The following is a 27,631-nucleotide window of genomic DNA, read 5'->3' on the forward strand; positions in this document are numbered from 1 at the left end:
AATTGTATCCAACCTTTGGTATAGTGTTCATATTTCCCGTCATTTCTTTATTGATGATAATTACTTCTTGCTTTTCATCGTTTATATCATCATTGTAGCTCGGTTTTGCACATTTCATACGAGTGTGCATCGTTTTTCCGGAAATACGTGTGCGCGCATTTGCGATGATCAGCGTCATGTGAAAATGAATATGTAATTATCACAGCCAATCAGATTGTTGCAGTGTTTTTCTGCTGACAAATGTGGCTTAAAGGTTGCAATTCGGGAAAATTGAGCGTGTTTCGTTACAGAATTAACTGATTTCGAAAAGAGAACAAATTACAGGAGTTGCGAGAACAGTCTCAAATTAATCAAACTGTAAATGATGGCTAAACAAAAACGTAGACGTGTCATCTTTCATGCGTCGTTCAGTACTTGAGAAAGTTGATTTATTTTTTTGTGGCCACTTTTGTAGACCACTGTTACCGCACTCTGGATTCTTCACAATACGCATAAATTTTTCGCCTTTTACTAAAGATTTCCGTGTGAAGGATCAATATGAGATTATCTCAATTTTTCTCGCCCTCTGAAAAGGGGAAACCATATCACACTTAAAAGAACGTAGGAAGTACGAAAACTGTTTAAGTTGTATCCAAGCTTTGGTATAGTGTTCATATTTCCCGTCATTTCTTTATTGATGATAATTACTTCTTGCTTTTCATCGTTGATATCATCATTGTAGCTCGGTTTTGCACATTTTATACGAGTGTGCATCGTTTTTCCGGAAAAACGTGTGCGCGCATTCGCGATGATCAGCGTCATGTGAAAATGAATATGTTATTAACACAGCCAATCAGATTGCTGCAGAGTCTTTCTGCTGACAAATGTGGCTTAAAGGTTGCAATTCGGGAAAATTGACCGTGTTTCGTTACAGAATTAACTGATTTCGAAAAGAGAACAAATTACAGGAGTTGCGAGAACAGTCTCAAATTAATCAAACTGTAAATGATGGCTAAACAAAAACGTAGACGTGTCATCTTTCATGCGTCGTTCAGTACTTGAGAAAGTTGATTTATTTTTTTGTGGCCACTTTTGTAGACCACTGTTACCGCACTCTGGATTCTTCACAATACGCATAAATTTTTCGCCTTTTACTAAAGATTTCCGTGTGAAGGATCAATATGAGATTATCTCAATTTTTCTCGCCCTCTGAAAAGGGGAAACCATATCACACTTAAAAGAACGTAGGAAGTACGAAAACTGTTTAAGTTGTATCCAAGCTTTGGTATAGTGTTCATATTTCCCGTCATTTCTTTATTGATGATAATTACTTCTTTCTTTTCATCGTTGATATCATCATTGTAGCTCGGTTTTGCACATTTTATACGAGTGTGCATCGTTTTTCCGGAAAAACGTGTGCGCGCATTCGCGATGATCAGCGTCATTATGCTCATGAATATGTAATTATCACAGCCAATCAGATTGTTGCAGTGTTTTTCTGCTGACAAATGTGGCTTAAAGGTTGCAATTCGGGTAAATTGACCGTGTTTCGTTACAGAATTAACTGATTTCGAAAAGTGAACAAATTACAGGAGTCGCGAGAACAGTCTCAGATTAATCAAACTGTAAATGATGGCAAAACTGAAACGTAGACGTGTCATCTTTCATGCGTCGTTCAGTACTTGAGAAAGTTGATTTATTTTTTTGTGGCCACTTTTGTAGACCACTGTTACCGCACTCTGGATTCTTCACAATACGCATAAATCTTTCGCCTTTTACTAAAGATTTCCGTGTGAAGGATCAATATGAGATTATCTCAATTTTTTCGCCCTCTGAAAAGGGGGAAACCATATCACACTTAAAAGAACGTAGGAAGTAGGAAAACTGTTTAAGTTGTATCCAAGCTTTGGTATAGTGTTCATATTTCCCGTCATTTCTTTATTGATGATAATTACTTCTTGCTTTTCATCGTTGATATCATCATTGTAGCTCGGTTTTGCACATTTTATACGAGTGTGCATCGTTTTTCCGGAAAAACGTGTGCGCGCATTCGCGATGATCAGCGTCATGTGAAAATGAATATGTTATTAACACAGCCAATCAGATTGCTGCAGAGTCTTTCTGCTGACAAATGTGGCTTAAAGGTTGCAATTCGGGAAAATTGACCGTGTTTCGTTACAGAATTAACTGGTTGCGAAAAGAGAACAAATTACAGGAGTTGCGAGAACAGTCTCAGATTAATCAAACTGTAAATGATGGCTAAACTAAAACGTAGACGTGTCATCTTTCATGCGTCGTTCAGTACTTGAGAAAGTTTATTCCTTTTTAGTGGCGACTTTTGTAGACCACTGTTAGCGTACGCCGGATTCTTCACAATACGCATAAATCTTTCGCCTTTTACTTCTCGGCCTTTTCGGCTCTTTGGCTAAGTTCATGTGTAGTATCTTTTCCTTTCGAGGGGAATGGTAATTCACACCCGACGATGATCACACAGTCACAGTCCTGATGCAAGGGGACCGTGGTTCAGAGCGGATCAGTCGTTCAGTAGTTTGGTTTTCGTGCCCAGGTTCCTTCCTGGGTGACTTTTCCTTAAAAAAACTAAAGATTTCCGTGTAAAGGATCAATATGAGATTTTCTCAATTTTTCTCGCCCTCTGAAAAGAGGGAAAGCATATCACACTTAAAAGAACGTAGGAAATAGGAACACTGTTTAAGTTGGATCCAACCTTTGGTGTAGATTTCAAATTGGGAATGGGGTTGAGAGCGGATGAGTCGTTCGGTAGTTTGGGGGGGTTTTTTTTCGCACAGGTTCTTTCCTGGGCGACTTTTTCTCAAATAGTACTAAAGATTTCCGTGTGTACGATCAATATGAGATCATCTCAATTTTAATAGGCATCGTTTAATTGATGTGTCATTTGGTTTGTGGAAATTTAACACCACCTAAGACAGTTTTGAGAGATACTTCAGCAGGGGGCATCATAGCTTTACTCGGAAGGACACTGCAAACAAAGTTATGTAGACTATTTTTCACAACTAGCCTATTCCTATCCTCCTTTAAGGATAACAATGGAAAAGAAGATCAACAAAACTGCATCTTTCGGGCAACAAATATGTTGAATCTTACTCTCACAATAGGTTGTTTATGTGAGGACAGAGGGAAGAAATTGCTTCACATCAGTCAGGGGCTCCATTTCTTCTGATATTGATGGAGCTTTCCAGCCCTGTGAAACCTGATGGAGCTTACCACCCCCGTGAAACTGTATGTCCCCTCCATCCCCTCTTATCTTATGCTCCTTGTGAGCTGGAAAACCACTTAATTTTAATAACACACCGGTAAAGGTTTTCATAACAATTACATGTACCGTACATTTCGTGGAAACTAAAGGAAACTAGAACTGCATGTGACTACACACATGCAGTATTGTAAAGCAAGTCGAGTGCTTGCAGTATGATGAAGAACATTTCGCTTGCTCGTGGTGTTATTTGTTATGCTTTTACAACACACCAGGTAGTGTAGTCATGTAGGTACCTAAAATGTGAGGGCGCTTGTGAGCGCCGTGACAGGCTCAGAATAAGTTGGCTACACAGCTAGCTTCTGAAACTGAAAATATACAGAGACTATATGAAACTGTCAATGTCAAGTCATGTAGGTATCGTTCACTTGGCCAGTAATGCCAATATTGTAGCGCGCACACGCACTACAATAAAAACGACCAATTGATTACCTTTGCTGTCAGGACAGACATCGCGAGTGACATCACAGTGGTTAGTTGTTTTTAGTGTCGTTCTCCTCATTGTGGATTTACCTCTCGATATCTGGATCAGCCACAATCTTAATTGTTGATTAGCAATATGGCATTAAATAAGTTTGCTCAATTGAGTCAAACATCCCTCCAGGATTATATTATTATCACTCGAAGCGACAAGAAAAATGTAACTTAGGTACAGGAGAGAGAGGCGTCATTCGGCTTTATGAAATTGGCGTCATCGGAAAGTAACATCGGACACTTCTTGCTCCAAACAATACAGAAAAGGTAAGCACAAATGTCACTTTGTAGCTGCAAACCCCCAGGATTAGGCTTGGTGCATTGTATAGGCTAGAAGTGAAGGGAGATTGCCGATTTTTTCGGGTATGACCAGATGGCGGCATATTAAAAACTACAAGAGTGAAGTTCGTTGGTCTATATGGGAATGGGGTTATTGTTGCGTGATAGGCTAGTCGGTCATGGGAGATAAACTTTGAAAAGTGTTGTTTAAACGACAAACATGCCCCCACCCATTCCACCCGTAGCATCACCATACGTTTTATTCAAAAATTGAATAGCCTTAATGAAAATTGCAGCCGTTTATAGCAGAATTTCGGGTCTCTGAGTTTGACTATCCCTTTAAGTGGAACATAATGCCTATCCCTTTAAGAGCAACACACAAGTTACATGCTTTAACGTGGTGAAATCAACCGAAAGGGCATACATATAATCGGAGACTAGCCTATATTAAGAGATCTGTAAACGTTTCATAGGCATATAACCCTTGTGGTGGGGGTGTCCTCTTATGGTCATATATTCAGGCTCCCATTTTGTGATGCATACTTTCTTCAGTTTTGCTGGAGGCTTTTAACAAAAACCTTTTGGTTTTCAGATACAAATTTAAACTGGGGACAAAATGTCCCGTAGATAGTGTTTTTAATTCAGTTAGCTGGTACTGCTATTCTTCCCAATCATCGCTGGAGTTAAACAATACGTCAACTGACTTGAAATGTATGGACGTCAAAACTGTGAGGGGTGCGGGACGCATTATGAGCTGGGAGAATACTCATAATTGTTGTTGTTTATAAACAAACAAACACATAAACGATATTATTTCTAACATTGGTCATACAAATTGGAAGTTACTATTTAACATCGTTTGCTCCGTCTCAAAAGAATTAGTGAAGAAAGTTTGTTCAGTTTTAATGCATGGCACGCAAGTGCACAATGATAGCAATGGCTCACAGGGTAGCATATCTTTTACATTGTCATTTCAGATTCGGTTGATTTTGGGGGATTCGCAATGGAGACCAGTCGTGGAAGGAGAGGTCGTCCTACCACGCACGGACTTAGTTGGGTTTAGTGTCAATTGTACTCCTGGAGCTACTTTCCGACACGCAACTGAAGTAAGAAAAAACACATTTCATTATTGTATGGGATACCAGTGAATCATTTTCAAATAAGCCGCTGTTGTCGTTTGAATACGCTGTTTCCTCAGAGAGCAAACTCACCTCAAAGCCCCAACGAAAGTAGACAACTCCAAAGAAATTGGAAAACTGGACTCAAATTGGACAGCTTAATCAAATGGAAAAAATGGAAATTTGCATGTCCCTCAGGTCGTTTCAACGTGAACTAGGATCCCCCTTCTAATGATGTGTATATCATGTAATTTGTATATGTATGGTAGTTCAATTAGTTTAGTAAAAAAAATAGTTATGGTCGTACGAGGTTCTTTTTTTCTTGGTCACTATTAATTTGAGAAGGGTATTACTATTTTTTCAAGTGCCCTTCATAATTCTTTCCAACTGCATTGTCAAGTTTATACTATGTAAACAAAAATTAGGATTTCATTTTATTATAACTTAAAGCCTGTGTTCCACCGGTAAAAAAGTAAATAAATTAAAATAATAATAATAATCATCGTCATCGTCATTATCATCATGCAATCAAGGAAAATACTACACAACGCCAAAATAACTATAGATAATGAATGACCATTATCAAAGTGTTTGATGATAATGTCATGATTATGGTACATTTTACTAAGTGTTTTTTCTTCCTATTCGTGACAAAGCTATAAGTCATAACTCTTTATTGGTTGATTTATATTAAATGTTAGGAATTGAAGGGTTTACAGATGCAATTAGAACCATCAGTCGTCATATTCTCTATCGTTACGAATAACACATCACAGCCACGACGAAGCTTTGAACAAGACATGAGAGACTTCACAAGCATGATACGAGTTGCTAATGAGAAATTCTACCGAAGCCAGGTACAATATGGGTTTCAGTCTCTTTTCCTTAATTACCTTCTATACAATACTTCTACTCTTACTGAAATGGATATTTCGGAGGTAGACCATGTTGAAAGGATAATCAGAGTAACAAAGAATATCCCTCGCTTAAAGGAAACAATATTTTTACTGTGAAAGTTAACCTCGTTTTTTCATCTATCGGCCCAATTGCATCAGCTCAGGCCTACAAGGACAGTTTTCTATACAATGTCGCCTGTAACTGACGTAAATTTGCCTAACTGAGATTGCACAAGTTTAAGAAAAAATCTTCCTGACTAGATGCCTCCTCATCCACCCACCACACACCCCTCTCCTTCAGTAGAGTGTACATCAATGAGCTGACTGCGTTGGAGAGTGGCCTAATATGTAGATTTATGGGGTCGAAAACTGGTTTGCTTCCCCACCAGACATATATCCCCCCTCGCACACGCATCACATTCACACCTGACAGAACAAAATGTTGTAAAGCAACTGACGCTACCTGGGATCTTTCATTTGTAAATTGTGCCTACATGTTCAGTAAACATGCTCAAAACTTGGTCATGTGTTTTTAGTGGATATTGCATACAGACTGGACGAATATGGCGTGTTGGTGTCGTATTACTACAACGAAATACTGAAGATATGCAAGGAGGAAAACGTGAATTTCATATCCACCCCAAACATAAGGGAAGGGAATTACGAACTGTTTGCCTTGATGGTATCCATCTCAGCTTAAGCGGTGTGAAGGAGCTAAGTCGTCATGATTTCAACAATGTTGTGGACAGTGTGTGGCCAATAACTCCAGCTCGTGTAGAGACACGTAGATCAGGTATGTAAATTTCCCCTCTAAATTGTTTCTTCAAATCTCCTCCCCTATACTCGAAGTAAGAACTAACTCACCTAAAAGAGAAATGAACTTCCTGACTATGGAAAAACGTACAGGTGGGTCAAAACACGCATTTTCCCACACACCCATTGGAGAATACAGGCAAAGTGCTCTTTATCAGATGTTTTGCCTTCGGTCATCAAAATGCTGACATTGTGAAATACTCCTTTTGCAACGGAAGTAACTGAAACTTAAATGTTTTAAACGAGGTATGCATGATGGTGAATGTGGACTGTGAATATATATCGGGAACAAGGTCGGCAAAACTGTGTCACGGCATAGCCATATTTTGAAATATTTATGGTAATTTGCATTATGATATGTTAACCAGAAAGCCAAAAGGCTTATTCATTACCTGCCATCTGGACCACTGTATATTATCATGATTTTCCCGTAATAGGCCTCAAATGACCTGTGATGTATATGAGAAACTTTGTGATCTTGTTTTTACCAAGAGCTACATACATATACAGTTTGAAGTTCCAGCCACTTTGACTTCGTGTTAAATATTATATTAAAAGGTTTTCACAATTTAAACATCTTTGAGCTTAAATAACCTTTGAACTCCTTATAAAACAAGTGTATTTGTATCTTATACACACAGTGTACGCACAGTAGTACACATGGGAACTACATCAACGGAGGACGCACCTACGTAGAGGGGTTACTGACTTAAACAGTTCTTATTTTCTTATTTTGGTAGTATGTAGGAAATCCAGTATTGTTTTTTGGGGGGGACAAGTAGGTGTGTTACGGCTATGCAAAAACTGGTTAATTCATGTTACCCGTGTCTTTTATCATACTCACCGTTTTTTATAGAAACGTTTTTAATACGATGCTTTGAACTGTACACATTAAAATGCATCTGATTGCACTCAAAAATATGCCGCCGCCAGTAGCAAACTTTTCAGGCCTATAGTTAGACCACTAGATTGCCCCCTGAACGAACCAGTGGCGTTGACAAGAGGCATGGGAGCACATGATGACAAAAAACAGACCAACACTAACAGCATAGGTCGCACTAATGCTTGGATTTTATTCATACAAAGTTCATCCAATAGAAGTCCGTTATCTTTAGGTATTACGCAACGGACGCTAACCCTGTCTTGCAAAACTATATGCATGGGAGAAGAAGCTCCCTGGAAAACCACTTAGTCTCTACAGAATTCCCTGCAATTTTGTACTAAAGAAAGGTCTATTGAAAGTTAAATTTAAGCTTTATGAAACAATTCATTCAGCCATCGGTACTGGCATATAGGGTAGCCTATAACGGTCGTATATTGCAGTACACGAGTAATGCACGGTGACCAACGGATTCAAAGCCTGTAAAAATTGAGTTTGAGTTGTATTGACTGGCTAGGCTATGTTACCAGGGCGTTGTTATATAACAACTCCCTGCTGCTACCCCTGAGGCCGTAGTCTGTGACATTATGAAAATTACGGGCATCCTTTCACGCACCAGTGATGTAAGCATAACAGCATCATGCCATTTCCCCTCTAAATTTCGTATTCGGCTGTCGACTGACGTAACTGTGTTTTAATATAAGCCTAAGTGCTTTGACCACAAAACTAGCTGAAACTAGCTTGATTAAAGGCAATTTGGTTGCATTGTAACCTTGCAGTAGAGTCCCGACCATACCCAAATTACAGTATGTCAATGATTTTAGTCGGTGAAGTATGAAGTATACTTCATATGTCTAGGCTATAGGCATATAACATAACAGTATGTACTGATTATAACTTTGAAACAGCTGCTAACCTCGACCAGCTTACACATTTGTTTATATGCAATCACACTACAGGGTTCAATGAGGTGTATTTGCAGTCATCAGTAGTGTAATGATATGTTATTCAGATATCCCTAATACTGTTGTATTGCATCTTAACACGTACACGTACAGAAGCGTTACCTTGCATTTAATTCAATTTTAAATGGTTTTACGTTTAGTTTCTTCTTGTTAATTAAAGCCCAATTTGGCGAGTGTTATGTCAACAAAACTTCAACATACCAAAAACTGTCTCTTACATGCCGATAGGTACTGTAGCTTGGTATCACACCACCTTTTTCAATCTCCGGGTTAGAGAGTGGACAACAATAAATTCATCCCTCATCCCACATGAAGTACTGAACAAGAGGAGTGGATTGCATCTTTGATACATATCCTAATAACTAGAACACTGGTGCTGGAACACTGAAAACAGATTCTTAGGATAAGATTTAAAATTGTCAACATCCATGAATTCCTGTAGAACTTAAGTCTTACAGAGCCAAGCAATAAGTCAAGCAATTTGAAAGATTTTTGAAATATTCACATCAAAATGTTAACTCAAAAGTTTAGAAATTTCTTAAATCAAGTTCTAAGGGCTCCATGTACTCTAAACTTAGTATTCATTTTCACACATGGTTTAACTTTACTTATGGATATATGAAACAGGCTAAATCATATAACACATGATTTTGCTAACAATGAAGACCAGAGACTAACTTACTCTTCATTACACCCTTCCATGATGTCTTCATGTTGATTTCAAGGTCCAACAAGATGTTGCACAATAGGAGATGGCATGTAGTCTTCCACAAGTTGTTTTCTGGCTTTTGATGTATGTGGGGTTGGAGACATTCTCTTCCTATCATCATTCCCTGTATAGACAGTTCAAGAAAACAAATTCACTTATAATTAATTGTTCATTTGTTATTAGAGAAATAACACAACAATTGCTGCACAGTAGAAGAAGAGAAACACTTAAGGGCACCGAAGGGCTCTTGAAAAAAATGTTAGCAGAGCCAGTGATCATACAAAAACGTATTACTGGGAATAAAAACCTTAACGCAAGTAGTTTGTTTGACCTTGAATGTATAGGCTACTGTTGACTGTTACTTTAATTATTTTGTCATTCGATCCTTTTGTTCATACATGCACCAACTTACATACTATTGCTCCAGTTTTCAAACATTTCTTCATAAGCTTATTCAATTCATATATATATATATATATATACTTTGTGAATACATTTTGTATCTATAGTATATAAAATACACTTAACAGAGACTGCAAATGCAACTTTAGTAATAAAATTGGTCTGCAGGCAATGCATGCTTCCACATAGTACAAATCATACACCTGGAACATTGGCATTAAAGTTGTAACTGATCAATTATATTTTATGTAAATGTTTTCATGTTGAGCAGGAGCAGGATGAATGTATTTTACGTTTAGTTCTTCCTCAATGCAGCACTGGTCGTATTATACAGAAATTATTTGGTATTAGTATCCATAAGGATACATTTGAGCAGGCAGTTGTACGTGCAATTATTTTTTCCTCCATAGTTTATACATGGATACTGCCAAACTTGTTGGAGACCAAATATATTGCAAGGCTCATTAGGTGCATTTCATATTCAACATGACTATTGATCCAAAATGTAACTACATGCAGATCCAATTGCCCTTGTATCTGGTAGTGTATCATCTTTGTTTGTTTGAGTCTCCACTGAAATTTGGTATGATCTAAAAAACAGAAAGAGTATAATTATTCACAAGATGATTCACAGCTAGTTCAAAGCATGGTCAGATCATGCGAAGGTCAAGAAAAACAAGCTAACTATAAGAATATAGGCTGTAATACATACTGCAATAGCTGCATGCAGAGCAGCCTTTATCTAAAGTAGCCAGCTATAGGCATTTACAAACAAAACTGTTGGTATGTAACTAGTTTTGCAAACTACAGAATTTTCAAACCTTGAAGGATCATTTGTGTGTATAGCCATATTGAAATATTAATCTACTTTATTGAGTATTTGCTGAATAGACTGCAACTCAAAGAAGACTTAAAATGTGGCTGCACCAGTGCATTGTCAAAATTAATGTTTGCCAAGGATTACTGAACTCTATTTAGTACATCGTTTGTAAAACTGTGAAAGTCCAATAAGAAATCTTACCTTTTACATAAACGACACAGTCTGTAGCTGTGATGTTTCAGTAGATGGTTGGCAAACTCCGCAGGCGACGACTTCTTTCCAGCTTCACCATCTCCAGATGAAGTTTCAAATTCTTTCTTTTGTTATACCCAAGAAGGAAAAGAATCTAAAAGGTACACTCTTGTGCCCTCACGTTTGGCCCGATCGAGAATATAAGCAGGTTTTGCTGGAGGATTACCACTCGGAGGTCATCCTCTTGGTCGTTTGGGAGGAGGTACACCCGCTCTAACATTCTCCATAGCTATAACAGATAGTGTAGCCTGTCAGAAAAAGTATAGTATGCGAGAGTGCATAGACAGGTCTAATGGTGCTGAGATGGGTACACACAGCGTATACACTACAGTGTGTACAATATCCTACGCACACCGTCTATAGAAACTTTTCGGCAACGGTTTTCCAAGCTTGGTAGTCCAATAACCGCGCATGTGCAGGATATTGCGACAGATAACTGTCAATGAACGGTGTTCAGGTGTTTAAGGTCATTCCAATGCCAATAGTTGGAAGAGATTTACAAGAGAGACAGATGAAGACATTCCACTCCGAAATTTGTCATCTATAATATATGATATCATTAAAATAGATTATTTAATTTGAAATGCAGAACTGTTTATTCACAGAAATAGAATCAATGGCCGAATAAGAATATTGATTTCTACATGAACAGTCAAACAATAATTATTTAAATAAGTGTATGACAGACGAACTCCTACTAAACAAGAACATTTAAGAACGCATTGTGAATCTACTCTTTATCACCTAAAGAAATAGGAAGTAAGAATTCAATTATTTCCTCTGTTGTGTAGTGGTACAGCGCCATCTAAGACTAAATGCATAGGCGCTCCGGTTACTCGCATAAATAACCTAACTTCGTTCGATAATACTAAATAGTTACACAAATATCACATGTGACTTTACGATACGAATGATGGAGTGATACTCACCACCTCGTACCCCTCGCCGCAACGAATTGTTTTTTCCCAAACAAATTCGTAATTGTGTGTAAATGAGTCGCTCGTGATTGGTCGGGAAGTTACGTCATCACAATAGAAACCTTTACTTCGAGGTTACCAAATGCCTGCATCCATTCGTTGCGACGAAGATATACCGGTTCAAAATTACCCAAAATTGCAAATTGCAAAATTACAATAATGTTGATATGCCTGGAATAGGTTTAGACATATTTTTATCACACCTTCGCGAGTTCCTGCTTGCGGGAAGATCACATATACATACCTACCTAGTATTTTATGATATACTTTGATCGAAGTTTTTTGTGGAGGCATTAATCGATAACATCGCACAGTGAAGTTTCGTATTCGTACAGGGTGCATCACACATGTGCTGTAGGCTTATATGTATTATAACTGTGTACAGTGCAGTAACGGAAATATGTCATACTGCAGACTATGCTGTTTTGCGTATTCATTCAAGACTCGTGAACTCGCGTACTGAGGTTGATTTTAGTGTAGGCTTTCCCATTCCACGAGACGAATTCCGACTTCAAATAAAACGGCTCCCGAATCTTTTTTAACGTTAACACGAACCCAATAGAATGTAGAGTGTGTACCATAAGTAAGGTCAACATGATCCAAGCTTTGAAGTAAAGTTATGGCGTTTGAAGGGAAACCCCGTAACTAGACTTAATTAAGAGTCAGTGTAAAACTCAGTGTGTCTTCGAACTTCCAAGCGATGGTCATTATTGATGCTGACGTCACGAGCAATCTGATTGGCTAAAAACTCCATAATAGCAAACCTGTTTAGGAAAAACAAATTCGCTCGCCGACAATATGCTCACGTGTAAAACGACACATCCTATCTAAAACATTTACGATCACATGTAACAGGGACACTCTATTTATATCATTATATCAACTGTTTAGTTCACAGTACTAAATGTTCTGCATTGAAATAGCCCTCGTATTCCGTTCAACCGCCCAATTGTCATCGCCTACCCTCATCGCTGAAGAAAAAAATATAACAAAGGGATCCCGAAGAAAATGAGCTAAATTATTAAACTGATATCACCTGTGGTTGAACAAATTAAGCAACTGATGTCACGTCGTTAAAAGGTCTCAATGGTCCCGATCGTTGTAGCACACATGAGTATTCATAATACAAGTCATAAACTTCCATATCCTATTTGATAACATATCTAAACAGATGTACGATTGTTGCTTTTGGCAGTCATTCCTGGTGTCCTGTCACAACCAAATATTAATTTGCGTCCGAACTTCATTACTAATTCGTAATAAATTATCTGTCATTTAGGAAACCTCGACTTCAAGCCAATTAATATATACATAGAATTGTTTCGGGTGACATCATTATTAAATTGCCATAACATGCGTTTAAATTGGGATGGGTGTTGGTGGGAGGCAAAAGGTATGTTTCTTGCCCACATTATTAGCACCGCATGTAATTCACAGCGTTGTTGGATCATACCACTGTTTTATTGATTTATTAGAAAATAACACTAGGCAACCAACATGGTCGAATTTTAGTTTCATATACCTCGATCATAATGACGTATTGAATTTGGAGAACATGCCGAACTTATTGGATAATACACATAAATTTTTGTCACTAAAGTATTTCAAGATGGCTACAATCGCATGCTTAAAACGCCTGTGGTCCAAACACAGATATTGGGAAAATCTATGTATGGTGTCTCAGTTTCATAATTGCAGTCTTATTTTGAATAATAATCGGTAGTAAATTTGTTGAATATATAACTCCTTCAATGTTGAACCGAGTTGAGTTAAATATAATTTATTTGAAAATCACCACTTGACCATGAATCATTTCTTTTATAAGCTTAAGATACAAAACATGCTTGAATTATGTTGAAATAAAATTCCAAAAATCCAAAGAGATTTGAATTTCGTTATATCAAATAAGTATACACTAACCGATACATAACATCACCACATATATCAGCAGACTATATCAGAAATAGAAAAGAAAAAAGGTAGCTGAAACAAAGATTTCATTTCATTAGCATACTGGTCAGTTTCATTTTTTATTCAAATGAAAACCCACACACGTGTGCGAATGTACAGGCAGTACTTGAGAACGACTCTCTGTTTGATTGATAAACAGCGCTCATCGCTTTGCAGACATATTGCGAACAGTATTGCATTAACTTCGGTTACTACATACATCTTAAATACTGTGTATAATTATCACATTACCGTAATCTATCGATATGGAAGTTTTGTCTGCTTTATCTTATTCTTTCATGTTCCTTATCACGTTATCACTTTCTGAGGACATAGAGTGTGATTATCACTGTCAAGATGGACCAACAGTAAATTCAACAGACTGTCATGTGGTTGTAGGTTGTGACTTATCGTTTCCAAATATTTCATTTTCATATGCATCTATATTTGTACTTAGATTAGATTTGAACTTCACCGAACTGGCTACTGATGATGCTGATCATCAAACTCCCTTTCTTTACTCTGGTACGTTCCGGTGGTACGAGGATCATACTTATGATCGTTATCTATTCCAAGTTGAATACCTGCTCAGGAATTCATCGGGGGAGTTTTATGTATTTTCGTTCCTAATCCGAGACATTCAACCAGGAGATGCTGGAACTTATCACGTCAACTTAACGGAGATAGACTATTACGACGGGACCGACGGTCCGATTCTCTTACAACACACATACCGTATATTTGGTAAGTTATATGCCCTATGAATACTAGAGCTTACATGGAGCTAGGCAATTTGAGGATAATAAGAAATAAAAATGCCAATGACTTGAACTAATACATCTTCACTTTGAGTCAAACTCGATGAATTCTATTAATTGTAGTATTTAATTAGGTATCCGTGAAAACTGAAGTCAAATTAGAGTTAGCGGTAATCGTTCTATTAAAGATACGCATATAATTTGTCATTTAACCTGTACCTCAGACATAACAGAACGACAAACTAATTAAATTAAAGTAAACAAAGAAGAGAGATGAAGAGGTTGGTGGAGAGAAAGTTGGAATAGAGAGAAAATATTACATAACCCACAGAGCAAAGCATATATAGTTAAACTAGGCCTACTGAGAAAGCCGTGAAATTAGTGGTTCTTTGAATTCTGCTTTTCTGTAAACCCTCACATATTCCTCAGCTGAATGTTTTCAAATCGTACACTATCAGACACGTAGGGGCGCCAAGCTAAGTGTGTTCACAGAGCAGCCCGGTATGAAAAACTAAGAGTTCGCTCTTCAAACTATTAAATACCTTCATCACGTCTTTTGGAATGAGCAATTTGCCATGTTTTTTTTAATTAATTAATTATTTTTATCCTTAGGCTTTTATTCTCCCTACATTTATTTTTACTCAGGCCTAACAAATTAAGAGGTAAAGTATCTACAACTTTTCAAGAATGAAAAGAAATGGTCATAAGGGAATGTTTCAGGAGAGAGAAAGAGAGAGTGAGAATGACTTTGAAGTTGATGATTAAGTAATAAACTACAGAAATCTTCAAATTTAAGACACAAGAAAGGAAAAACATGGCTTTCAAATGTGAGATATAGTCTACTCAAATTTCCGGCCATGCGCAGTTACAGGTAAATATACGCATGCGCTAAAAGTATGCTTTCTAAGATCATTACTTGCAGAGAGTATTACACACATGCAGTTACGGGCGCAAGTCTCTGACGCGAGGGATCTTTAAAAGTCTTTAAGATGGAAGGATTTTTTGTTTCTTGGTTCTTGGTTCTTGGCCTCTTTCTAGTATCATGCAATTGTGACGTCACTGACTGTAGTTCTCACTGCAGAGATAGAGAAGCAGTAAATTCAAAAGAATGTTACTCTTTGATAGGCTGTGATTTCTCGTTCCCGGATATTCCTGTTAATGAAGACTATATTAAATTACATATATATGACAATAAACATATATTAATATATGGTTTACGAGTGGCAATGAACTTTACCGGTCGTACTGATGGAGAAGTTCCTTCGAAAGGAACTTACTCATACAACGGAATACAACGACGACTGAATCAGACTGTCAATCGATATTTATTTCAAGTAAAAGTAGAGTATATCGAGAAAGATTATCCCGTATATTATCCTGAGTTTACCAAGGCTGATGTTTCTTTCTCCTTCTTAAGCCTTCAACGAGAGGATGCTGGTACTTATCATCTGTCATTGACTGATGATAAATCTCCGTTTACTCTTTACTCTCATCACACCTATCATCTCTTTACAGTATACCAGCCTCCTACACCTCTTGTGTGTCAAAGACCCTCCTCATCCCCATCTGGTTCCTACCACGTAACAATATCGTGTTCAATAACAAACGGGTTTCCACCGATAAATCTGGAAATGATTGAGCCCGAGGGCTGTGCTTTCCAGAAACATTACACTGATGAAAACGGTATTCAAGATCTTTCTATTTACGTTATGTCTTGTGATCAGAACTCAACCGTTGGATGCATCGCTACTCAGGAATCACTGGAATTCTTGTCTACATCACAGTATTCTGACCGATGTGAGTTTAACATCTCTGAAAGTAATCCAGGTGAGATCTTTTGTCATTTGTTTTATTAACTGTGTACTCAAATGCTTTGAAAGAGAAAAATGTGCCTAGTCATTACTTATAAAGCCATCGCCTAACATATAAAAATACCTCACGCCTTAAGAAAAAAAAACGCATTCAATTTCCGAATATTAAATCGCACCAACACAAGCAATGTACTTTTCTGACTGCTAGTTTCTTGTTAATGTTGAAGTACACAACTTTAATCTAAAATGACTTATAGCTCTTTCAAAGTGTTTCCTTGCACGCGTTGCTCCGAAGTCCGTGGGCTGGTGGGTGTGGTCAAGGGATTTCTTGTTCCTGATCCCAAGCTCTATTATGCAGGCGCCTCCTGGTATACCTATCTGTGCCTGGTTTATCTTTGTGAACTTTCAACGGAAACGAACAATTTGTATTTTAACGAACAATATTTATTGATTGTTACAGTGATACAGCGAAGCCATGTTGTGTTAATTATTAGTCTGCAGAAGCAATTGTATGAAAAGGAATACTGCATGCAGTGGCGGATATAGCTACATTAGAACATATGCTAGTAATAACCATTTAAGACGGCGCCATTGCAGGATTCACATATCCTTTTGACTTAAGAGCCTTTCAAAGATACTTTTTAAGATGAAGTATCAGTTAAGTATTAAGTATAAGAAACATGAGACAATACTTATGGCTTTTAGGGAATGTGTGGTGACCTAGTTGAAGCAGCACGTTCTTATGGACTGTTGTTGTTTGGCTGGGTTAAGGTGTGTGTCGATTGTGTGAAGATGAAGGGTGGGTTCATGACAGATATAAATAGTGGAACGAGCGACATTGTTTCCCTACGTTTAACTATAAGAAACATTCTATCATCTTCAGTTAACATCCGTGTTGGAATAGATCCACCGACATCTGTGCAATACCTTGCTAGTTAGTCAATTACTTTTACAAGTATCTTCCAGAACGTACTATTTAAATGTTTCTGTGAAGCAAATTTTTATTGGCAAATTAAAACCAACTATCATTGTTCAGTAAATTGGCAGAGTCTCCTGTGTGTATGACGTCACACTTTTTACATTGTGTCTGTTGTCCTTAATCTCACTGTGCTGTACAAGAGCGAATTCTTTCTTTTTTCTTTTTCTTTTTTGGCTTGACCCTTGATGTACAAATATGACTCAATTCGTTATACTGTGCTACGCATACCATTTGCATACTTTAAACTATATTTTCAATTTTCAGCATTAACAAGCTTTAAAAGTGATAGCGGAGCGGCTGATATTCTACAATCAAATATGTATCAGAAGGAGGTTGTTAAACAAATTCGAACTCCAATATATAAATTATTGTCTTGCCGAGTTATAGGTTATGATATTACAGATTTTTTTTATCAATGGACCTCATTAAAATGAAAACAAAAATTATTTCAACTGTGTAGGGGCTATCGTATTGTCAGTTAGAAGAATGAATAAAGTTGATGTTTGCATTTAAGACATCTCACAGTGTTAACAATTTTATTTTTATTATAAGGCAACTGAGCAAGGCATTCAAATTGGGATTGCACCTATCTGTTTCATTTATTTGTTCAAGTTATTAAATATTTATTAATCATAGAGCTCGCTATGCCTTACAACATCATCCGTAAATGATTTTGATAAAGTAATTGAATTTGTAAAAGGTAAAGCTCACTGTAATTAAGTCGATTGTCTCTCAATTGCAACTCAGTTGACATGTTAGAATTCTTTAGGTGTATAATGTAAAGATCAGATTAAGAATAATATCATCTTGGATGAAAGAGAACAATGTGCACATGTCAAAACAAAAACAAATATTAGTAATAAAAAGTCAACAAAAAAATGTTGTAGATTACTCGTAAATTTTATATCGTGATAACTGCTGTTTTGGGGTCGTGATTTAACGTGACCTACGGGAATCAATACGTCACTGCCAAAACGGCATTTTTCAACCAGCCCACTCTCACAAATTAAACTCAAGTCAAGCGAGCCAAAAAAAGTACACACGCCCACCCACCACCCACTCAAACATTCAAAAAATCACAAAAGGACGACCAGCACGCAGCAAAACAACACACTCCTCCCCAGCACACCAGCTCGAAAAAAGGCAGCCCCAGTTTAACGGCGAAAATCGCCTTCATCCTGAAAGGGAACGCCACACTTTACCTCCTCGAGGACTGCCTCCCAACTGGCAAATTTTCCACACAAAACTATATTGCATCTGTTCCTCCCAAAAAGTTTTTTTCTTCTCAAAAATGCTCAGACAAACACACGGTGCAACACAGCAACAGAACAAATTGGAGGGTCCATCCCATATAACACAAAGCCCTGTTCCACCGACCATGAACGGTCTCCCGTTACACGGTCGGTCAAGTTCTGACACCACTCCCACAAGCTTCAGACAAAGGAACAATACCAAAAAACATGAGCAGTAGTCTCTAAGCTATCACAGCCGGTCATTGGGCACAGTCCATTACCCAATCTCCAATATCATATTTTCAAATTTGTCACCAAGGCCCCGTGAGCAATCCTCCAGGCAAGATCTCGCAACCTGCAGTTATTCAGCATTGATTGCACGGAACGCCATACTTCGGCAGATTGACGTCCCTGTACATATAATGCGTTCATGGCTCTATCCCGCAAGGAACTGTGAACGAGGGCCGGCCGTGACAGGTCAACAGGGGGAAACCCAATAAGCGCGGAACAAATGACACGCACTACCCTGCTCGGACAACAACTATGCGGTTCTATGTTGCTAAACAGCGCCGGAACCCACCGACGCAAGTGAGACCCGCCCCCAAAACGTACGAAATATGAACAAGGCAGCCCTGGGTCAGTTACCCGCTACAAACAGTTGCTTAATAAACACAAAGTTCTATTTACTTGAGATGGGTGAAACAAAACGATTGATAACAATGACTTTCCCCAAGATCGAAAGCCAGCGCGTGCCAAAGGTTTTGAGCCTGTTCTCAAATACCTCAGCCATCTCGTTCCAGGGGACTTAACAAGGTGCCACATAGCCGAACCATATACCATTAATTTTGATATTCTGATCCGACCACGATGCACCGAATGGTAAGCCTCTGTATCTCCAGCTACCAACGCGAAGGCCCTTTGTCTTGTTAGGATTCAACTTCACCCCGGTAGCTCTCTCAAAAATAGATAAATCCTCCGAGAAGGCGCAAAAGGAGCCCAGACTCGAAACCACGCACGTAACGTCAGATGCGTATTAAACGCATTTCACTATGACACCCCCTGGCACAACGAATGAAACACGTCTCGAGTCCCTTTCCAAAAGACGTGAGAGGGACTCACTAAACAAAACATAAAGTAACGGAGACAGAGGGCACCCCTGGCGCACCCCTCTCTACGTTAAAAATCTCTGAACAAAACCCATTTACGATCAAAGAACTGAAACTTTCCTGATACAAAGCATAAATCCATTTACGAAAATTTGGGTGCAACTGAAACGTCTCCAATACATTCATTAAAAACCCGCGATTCACCATGTCAAAGGCCTTCTGCTGGTCAAGAGAGACAAATGCACATGGCAGATCACGCTCAATAACAGAGTAGGTCAAGTCGCGCATCAACCACAAGTTCTGTTGGATGCAATGACCCTTCACTGCACAAGTCTGGAGATCACCCACAAGCTGCGGCATAGCCAGTGCAAGACGGTTGAACAAAGTCTTAGCCAGCAACTTGTAGTCCACATTTAACAAGGTAAGCGGGCGCTTGTTACAAGGATCCAAGGGGTCCCCAGACTTGGGCAGCAAAGTTACCATGCCCAGACGTTGACTTTGGTTTAACAGTCCGTTTTGGAAGGAGTCTTCGAAGACGGCTCTGATGTCACGTCCGGTTATAGCCCAGAAGGTACGGTAAAACTCCCTCGGAAGCCCGTCCGAACCCGGTGACTTGCCATTCTTCATCTTCGAAAGCGCCTTCCAAAGCTCAACAGTGGTTTTTCCGCACCCCCCCCCCTCAAAAAAAAACATCATTGACCTCGTGGGGAACAGTTTTTGAGATTTCCCTCAATAAATCGGACTGTGCCGACAAGTCGACATTGCCATGCGTAAACAAACTCTTTTAATAATCTGTATACACGTGGACAATGCCGCGAGGGTCGCTTACCACGGTCCCTTCAGTAGCGCGCACAGATGGGACGCGTCTGTCAACCGCTGATGAGCTAACGGACTGGTCCAATCTCAGTGAAGTGCGCTCCACAGCTTCGACACGAGCCCTGACGCGGGCACCGTGGTTCTTTTCATCGAGATCAGTCTGCAAAGCGATGACGACGAGGGGCCCCCAAACTTCACCTCCGCGCATCTTCGAGAATTTTTCTCTCCGCCGCCGTGCCCGGGTCACGCAATACTGAATTGCGTAGCGTTTGTTGCGCAACTTGACATCATCCCACCATTGGGATGTAAAGGCAAAGGCCGGCTACAATGTTTGCCATCCTTTGTACCTGGTTTCGAAACCTTGACGGAACTCTGCCACGCCAAGTATCTGACAGCTAAGCTTCCATAGGCCGCGCCCGATCTGGAAAGTGGAAGGCAAACACACCGTGCTACAACATTGCCATGGTCAGAGAGCTGACAGCTCACGCAACCCGAAAATTACAAACTAACGGGCGCATACACTCGAACTATCTTGGAGGCATCTTCTCCGTTGGGCCTCACCAACGTATACACCGTACAACACGGGTGCATGTGCCTCTAGAAATCGGCTAAAAGGTGTGCTGAGGTGAATCTGTCCAGTTCTGTGATCCCAGCGTCATGACCAGCAGACATAGAAAACCCCGAGTCTGTCAAGACCCGAGTCTGGGACACAGTTAAAGTCTCTGACCTTGACACATGGTGCACTACCAGGAACAAAAGAAGGCAGTGTGTCAAAAAAGCTCGATTGGGAGTATATACATTACAAAGACAGATATGACCCTGTGGATACTTGAAGAATGCAAACCAATCGGCCCTCGTGGTCCGTCTCCACCCTAGTGGCACTACCCGCCTGACGAGGTGACAGAAGGATTACAGTGCAACAGGATGAAGACGAACCAAACGAAGCATGCAGCTCACCACCCCACTCATAAGCCCATTGAGGGACATCTTCCAAAATGTGTGTTTCTTGCAGGCAAACGCAGTCAACCTCCATTGACTTACAATACTGGAAAATGCGACTGTGCTTGCTATGATCCCTCATGCCATTCACGTTCAAAGTGGCAATTGAAAGCGTATGGGCCATGAGAGGCCAATGAGGCAAAACTACGCCGACGACGATAACAGCTGTAGTACTAAAGCTGTAGTAGGTGGACAGCGAGACAGAAAATACGTCCAGACTCGAAGGTGATCAAGGCGATACCCCCAATGTATGAGTGAGCATATGCCTATGCAGAGCAAGTGCACCGAGTTGCCAATCCATTGACTCAAACCGGAAGTCCGTATTAATCACAAACACTTGAGAAACGAGTTGGTGGAAATGAAATCAATATTTTAAAAGACAACCCAAGATTAGTTGTTAATTTCGGTTCCCAATACGTGTTTTACTGGTAACCATGGATGCATGAAGATTAGTGCTCTCTACTCAGTTTGCCAAGTTTATTTGACACCCCTACTTCTTATTACCGGCCTCATATGCTCACCATTTAAAGAAGACATCAATAACGATACATTTTAACAAAGCAAAACACTGTCATTTTCATAGAAGGGTACCTAAGGTTGATGACCTTGTGTAAAACAATACCAACTCTTTCATCAATCCGTGTAACGCTAAAGATTCATTACGTGTACACACCAGTTAGCGATGAGAAAGTTTTAATTAGTCAAGTCATTGATTCGAAATATGTTTTTGGTCACTGCGTGGTATCTGATATTCCTTATTTTTAAACAATTGCCTTTAATTTATTATTTACAAAACTTAAATAAGTAACAGAACCCAAACAATAAGCTACGAATTAATTACATATACACGCAACAAATTAATTGATCAATGTAGTTTACAGAAACTAGACATAACAAATTGTAGAGGACGTTTTAGCGTAAAAATTAAATTTAATGGAAATATTCTGCTGTCAGATGATGAAGACAAAACCTGATGGTCGGGAAATTGTGCCAAATTTTTGTAAGTAAAATACTTGTAAGATCCAGTTATAACATTTTTTTTACAAATATCAACCGCTTCAATGGCAATTGTTATGTTAATGAAAGAGGCACAGTCGAATACGGTAAATTTCCAAATTTGTAGTCGAAAAAAATGAAGAAAGAACTGCTTAGTCAATGACGTTTCGTTTTTTAAGATTTCATGCAGTATTTCATTCAAGTATAAATGAGATTTAGATTCTTTAACATTTTCCATGCTCTTATCAAATATGATAACTATAACATGTCGCTTTACACTGTGAGTCCGCGATATAATATATTCAACATTTATCAAAATGACATTTTGTGGACAAATTTTGTCGACACAATTTTGTCGCAATCGACGTTTAAAACAATGATCTTTCATTGCTATAGCTGTTAAACTATTTTTCTTTGTGTTATTTGAAAAAGCTTTTCATAAAATGCAATATTTTGAATTCTTTCATAAAGTACTTTATGGGATAGGAATATACCGCTATAAAGTTTAAACTGTGCCCCTTCCTTTATTCCTGAAACATAGTTCTACTGATGCGGATATGGTCGCGTAGTTTGTAAGCATTTTATAATGTGGATAATACAACTTAATTGAATGAGGACAAAAAAAAGAATAACATTGTATTTTTTTTTTCAAAGAAAAGTTACTTAGCCAAGCACCGGGCGCAAAAGCTATGAACGGCGTCAGAGGATTTATTTCGCATAACCAGCGTTTGTTTTATATTTACCTGAATATAAACACATATACTTAGTATTAATACTGGTGTCAGTGTCTGTCAGTGAGGAAGTAATGATTTGAAAATGGAAACTATGAAAGAAAAGTAGCAAATTCAAGCTTCTTGATGGTGAAATAACTCGAACATTTGTTATCATCATCCATTTCCTGAGAGTAACGAAAGGTATGCTGAGCATTGAAAGAATAACCGAGAAAAAAATAAACATTGGTCGTTTGCTTTCTACAATCAACACTCCGAAGGCAGATTAACTGGAATTGAGTAGTAATGTATTATTTCACTGAATACTGTGACCAAAGTATTTTATATTCCTGTGTTAACAGCGATCTTAGATGCGTAGCTATATTGATATTACATGTTCTGAACACTTCCGTGAATGTGCACGATCCTCAAACTCTTCTAGAATACCTTATGTCTACTATTGGTTTCTATCGAAAGAAGACTTCACTGCAAAGTTAGTCGGCGGTCGTTATAAAGCACAACGTACACATTGTTCAAAGACGACACTGCAGAGTTAGACAGCGGTTGTAACGTACAGGGTAAACATTGTCCACGATCAGATATTTTTCCAAATGGAGATTTGACATTTTTCTATTTTATTCTTCGTAATGTACCAGTAAATGTCATTGTCCGAGTGTACCGATTGTAATTTAAGTTGTCAAAATGGACCAGCTATCAAATTGACAGGCTTCTATTCGGTTGTAGGATGTCACTTTGCCTTCCGAGATATTTCCATTTCATATAAATATGAATTATACATATATACTTCGATTTCTGTTGAACTTCACTGAGATGGCCCACATCGGAGATACATCTGCCAGGACTTTAGCTTACACTGAGCTGTTCTGGTGACATATAGTTAATCGATATTTATTTCAAGTAGAATGCTTACTTGAAAATTATTCATCGCACTTTTAGTATTTTCTTTTTACAGTTCTTAACCTCCAACCAGAAGATGCTGGAACGTACCATAAGCCATTGGTTGATTATGATCATAATATTATACATGCTACTCTCTTGTAGCATTCTTTCCGTCTGTTTACAATTTATCATCCTCCTTCACCTGCCCTCTGTGACATATCTTTGAACTGACATGTTCCATTCCAGACAAATATCTCCAGTTGTCGACTTGCTTTCTATTGAACCAAATGAGTGTAACTTTGAGAAATATTATTCACGTAAAGGTAACATTTAATATGTTAATAATTTATATGACTTCGTGTAGTAGTTATTAAACAGTTGGCTTTGTTGCTACTCGGGGACACTTGGACTTCATGTCCAACACCAGTTGCTCTAATAGTTGTGCTTGGGAAGTTCCAAAGACATATCCAGGTAAGACATATTGTTATCTGATATCTTCTTCCAGCGTTTCTAGGTCACCCGTGCTTTCAATTATTCATATCTCGTTCATGATTTTAGTGACAAAACACGTGCTTATATATGAACGGGGAGGAGTGGGCTGGGGATTATAACGGAAATGTTGACCAGTAAAATGGGTAGCAGTCATAAATTGCTTAGCACTCTTTGGAGCAACTATGTGAGATGATATTATTTTATATTGTATACAATGTTACATCGTACCAAATTGTTGTTGCATCTCAAATTATGATGTGATTGTTACAATTATATGTATAAGGGAAAATTTGTGTTTCGAATCGAATATATTTATTAACCATCACTTTAAATTATATTTCGTGGGAGAGTGATAAGTTGGTATCCTGGTTGGAATAATTTCTCCGTCGGTAGGGCTGGTAATAGTACCGCATAAACTTAAAGGCTACATTAAGTTTTACATGTATGCACACTCCTCGGCTTGACAGATGCTATTAATTTAAAAGAAAAATAAATAAGTCTTACAGAAGAGACATGTGTGCCTTTTAATGTTGTTGTTCGTTCGTTTCTGATGCAAGTTCACAACAAGGTCTGATTTGACTTTACTATCACGCACAAGATCAATTCCGTCTCATGTTAAATATATGAAAAGTATTCTAAGGTCAAGTTTGTCTTACCTCACAACCTTTTCGTATTTCAGTGTTTTTATGCCTCACAGACTCAAGTATCAAATACGTACGCATAACTGTTTATTAACAGTGAACTTCTAACAAGATCATGATTAAAGTACAGTAAAACGCTCTCAGTTGTTTGTACATGTCTTCTATCATTGACTGATGATAAGTCCCGTATACTCTTTACTCTCATCACATCTAACAACTCTTTATAATATACCAGCCCCCTACACCTCTTATTTTTCAAGGCCTCTCCTCATCTCCATCCTACCACGTCGCCATATCTTGTTTAATAACAGACGGGTTACTTCCTGTGATCAGAACTCAACCATTGGATGCATCGGTACTCATGAACAGTTGGAGTCCCTTTCTACATCACAGTATACTGACAGATGTGAATTTGACATTCTCAAGAACCGATCAAGGTAAGTCATTACTTTAAGTTATTACGTTATTTGAACAGGAAAAATATATCTTAAAGAAAAAACGTCTGACCTTTAGAAAGATCGCTAGCAAACAGTATCTTAACCTACTTTCGGAATACTAAAGAAAACAAGAATTATAGCTCCTGTCTTAATGTATATATTTCTTTCTCTCTTAAGTTTCCATAATTTATTTTGTTCATACTAATTGCTGGCACAATTTTAAAAAAAATCAAAGCTTCCACAGAAACAAAGGGATTTTTTCATACCTTTGAAGGACAAGTTTTACCATAATTAGGTAAGGAGTGTTGTTGTGTATTTTTTGGGCCATAAAAAAGTGATCAATGGCCATTTTCTTCTTATGACTGGTATTTTGTGTCACGAATATAAGTTTAATGCTATATCGATCAATGGAAAAAATCATCACATTAATATTCTTAACCCTATAACCCTGAACCCTTTAAGGTCAAACAAAATCCAAAGACAGCTTCAAATTGTTGTGTATCAATAGACGGATTCATTTGTTATAGCATATGAAAAGCATCTACACAATTTTATTCAAAGTTAATAAAGTTAATATAAACTATAAAAAGATATTGTAAAGAATGCTTATAAAGGTCGTTTGTGTGATTGCCAAGTTTTGAATCTTACCATGCTTTGAAATGTGAAAGTAAAACCTACACGTGTGATTTCTCTTCTGTTTTTCCTACCTACAGGCTAACGAGTTTAATAGTGTCTTTGATTCGTGGATGAAATCACTTTATTCATTAATTGTCTTTGAATCCTTCAATTTCAAACAATGTTCAAGAACGACACAAAACACACTGTTACATTACTGGCGACTGTCTCGGATAAACAGAGATTTTTCTTTGTAGGGATTCTTTCAACACATTCCAGACAGCTCGGCAGTAACGAAAGGAGTAACAAAAACATAAGTAAGTTTATGCCGTTGCGAGTTTCGCAGTGGCTGTCAAAATGCTTTTGAAAACTTAAACCCTTATGCGTAGGAAGAAAGTATTGTACTTTTCCATGAACGAAATATATGAATACATACTTCATTCAACTCCTTACTTGATTCACTGGCGCTAAATATATTTTCTTTCCGTGATAGGTCATCAACTACTTCAAAAACCGAACAGCGGTTGCTGTTATTTCATTTAACAAATAGTGATTTATTTGAGAGTATTTTTTTTAAAACCATAAATAACATATATATTTGAACTTAGAGCAAATGGATGAGTTAAATTTAATTAACTTTTTCAATGCCATTAATTATTTAAATCCTATTAAAAATGTGGTGGATTAGGTTGGATAAGTAAAATTATAATTAAAGTTTAAAGTCGAAAGTTTTGAAGTGGTCCATTTTGCTTTCCTAAAATGCTATCTGCATTTTACCAACTAACAGATCAAATGTTTGTTTATGTAGATTGTGACTTTCCCTGTGCAGACATTAGCTTTTCATATTCAAGATCAGCAAATATTTCTTCCAAAATGAATGTATCTACTGAAACTGGTCACACTTTAATTTTACTTATTTCATAACAAAACGTCACTCTTTTTTGTGAAGTTACATTATCCATCGTCCGTCTACGGATGTTGTTTTTGAATCCTTAACTAACATCTGGAATGCAACAGTCCGACTGAGCAGAAATTTCTGTTTCATTATTGTTTAAGGTTCATATTAGCGTCATTTAATCCAAGAAGAGTCCACAGACGGAGATTATTCATTGTATTTGCTTTTCGATATGATTAATGGATTTTGTTCTGAAGTTTTTAACGTAGAGAGAAGGATGCGCCAGGGGTGTCCTCTGTCTCCATGATATTTTGTTTAGCGAGTCTCTCTCTAGGATTTTAGAAAGGACTTGAGAATATTTTCATTCGTTGTGCCAGGTGGGGCCAAAGTGAAATGCGTTCAATATGCAGATGTGGTCACGTGTGTGGTTTCCAGTCT

At 38.0% G+C, this 27,631-nt stretch overlaps 1 protein-coding gene, 1 long non-coding RNA gene and 3 other non-coding genes across 8 annotated transcripts; 4 read left to right on the forward strand and 1 right to left on the reverse strand.

The window, feature by feature from the left end:
- The first annotated feature begins 466 nt into the window (after window positions 1-466).
- Window positions 467-578, forward strand: LOC139976541 (U5 spliceosomal RNA). Its single transcript, XR_011796208.1, has one exon. It is a non-coding gene; the product is annotated as a U5 spliceosomal RNA (small nuclear RNA).
- A 511-nt stretch (window positions 579-1,089) lies between these two features.
- Window positions 1,090-1,201, forward strand: LOC139976542 (U5 spliceosomal RNA). The gene has a single exon (XR_011796209.1). It is a non-coding gene; the product is annotated as a U5 spliceosomal RNA (small nuclear RNA).
- A 512-nt stretch (window positions 1,202-1,713) lies between these two features.
- On the forward strand, window positions 1,714-1,824 carry LOC139976535 (U5 spliceosomal RNA). The gene has a single exon (XR_011796203.1). It is a non-coding gene; the product is annotated as a U5 spliceosomal RNA (small nuclear RNA).
- A 7,560-nt stretch (window positions 1,825-9,384) lies between these two features.
- LOC139975602 (uncharacterized) lies at window positions 9,385-12,538 on the reverse strand. The gene is made up of 3 exons (XR_011795799.1): window positions 11,809-12,538; window positions 10,829-11,127; window positions 9,385-9,529 (listed from the first exon to the last, which is right to left on the reverse strand). It is a non-coding gene; the product is annotated as an uncharacterized lncRNA (long non-coding RNA).
- Window positions 12,539-13,997: 1,459 nt separating this feature from the next.
- Window positions 13,998-27,618, forward strand: LOC139976276 (uncharacterized). 4 transcript variants are annotated; one of them, XM_071984921.1, is made up of 4 exons: window positions 13,998-14,550; window positions 16,080-16,391; window positions 25,507-25,683; window positions 26,397-27,618. In XM_071984921.1, the coding sequence occupies exons 1-4, from the start codon at window positions 14,073-14,075 to the stop codon at window positions 26,399-26,401; spliced, it is 972 nt and encodes a 323-aa protein (XP_071841022.1). In that variant the 5' UTR covers window positions 13,998-14,072; the 3' UTR covers window positions 26,402-27,618. The 4 variants fall into 4 exon arrangements, 3 of the variants coding, with proteins under 3 accessions (XP_071841022.1, XP_071841021.1, XP_071841024.1); XM_071984920.1 differs by lacking the exon at window positions 13,998-14,550 and having other exon boundaries at window positions 15,543-16,391; XM_071984923.1 differs by lacking the exon at window positions 13,998-14,550 and having other exon boundaries at window positions 15,543-16,391; window positions 25,558-25,683.
- The last annotated feature ends 13 nt before the right edge of the window (window positions 27,619-27,631 follow it).

The sequence above is a fragment of the Apostichopus japonicus genome, chromosome 11 (assembly GCF_037975245.1).
Source record: "Apostichopus japonicus isolate 1M-3 chromosome 11, ASM3797524v1, whole genome shotgun sequence".
NCBI lineage: Eukaryota > Metazoa > Echinodermata > Holothuroidea > Aspidochirotida > Stichopodidae > Apostichopus > Apostichopus japonicus.

Coding starts and splice junctions, on each gene's coding strand:
- LOC139976276 (XM_071984920.1), top strand. CDS start 15,554: ATGGAAGGATTTTTTGTTTCTTGGTTCTTGGTTCTTGGCCTCTTTCTA. Junction 16,392..25,506: donor CATCTCTGAAAGTAATCCAG/GTGAGATCTTTT, acceptor TTATTTTTCAAG/GCCTCTCCTCATCTCCATCC.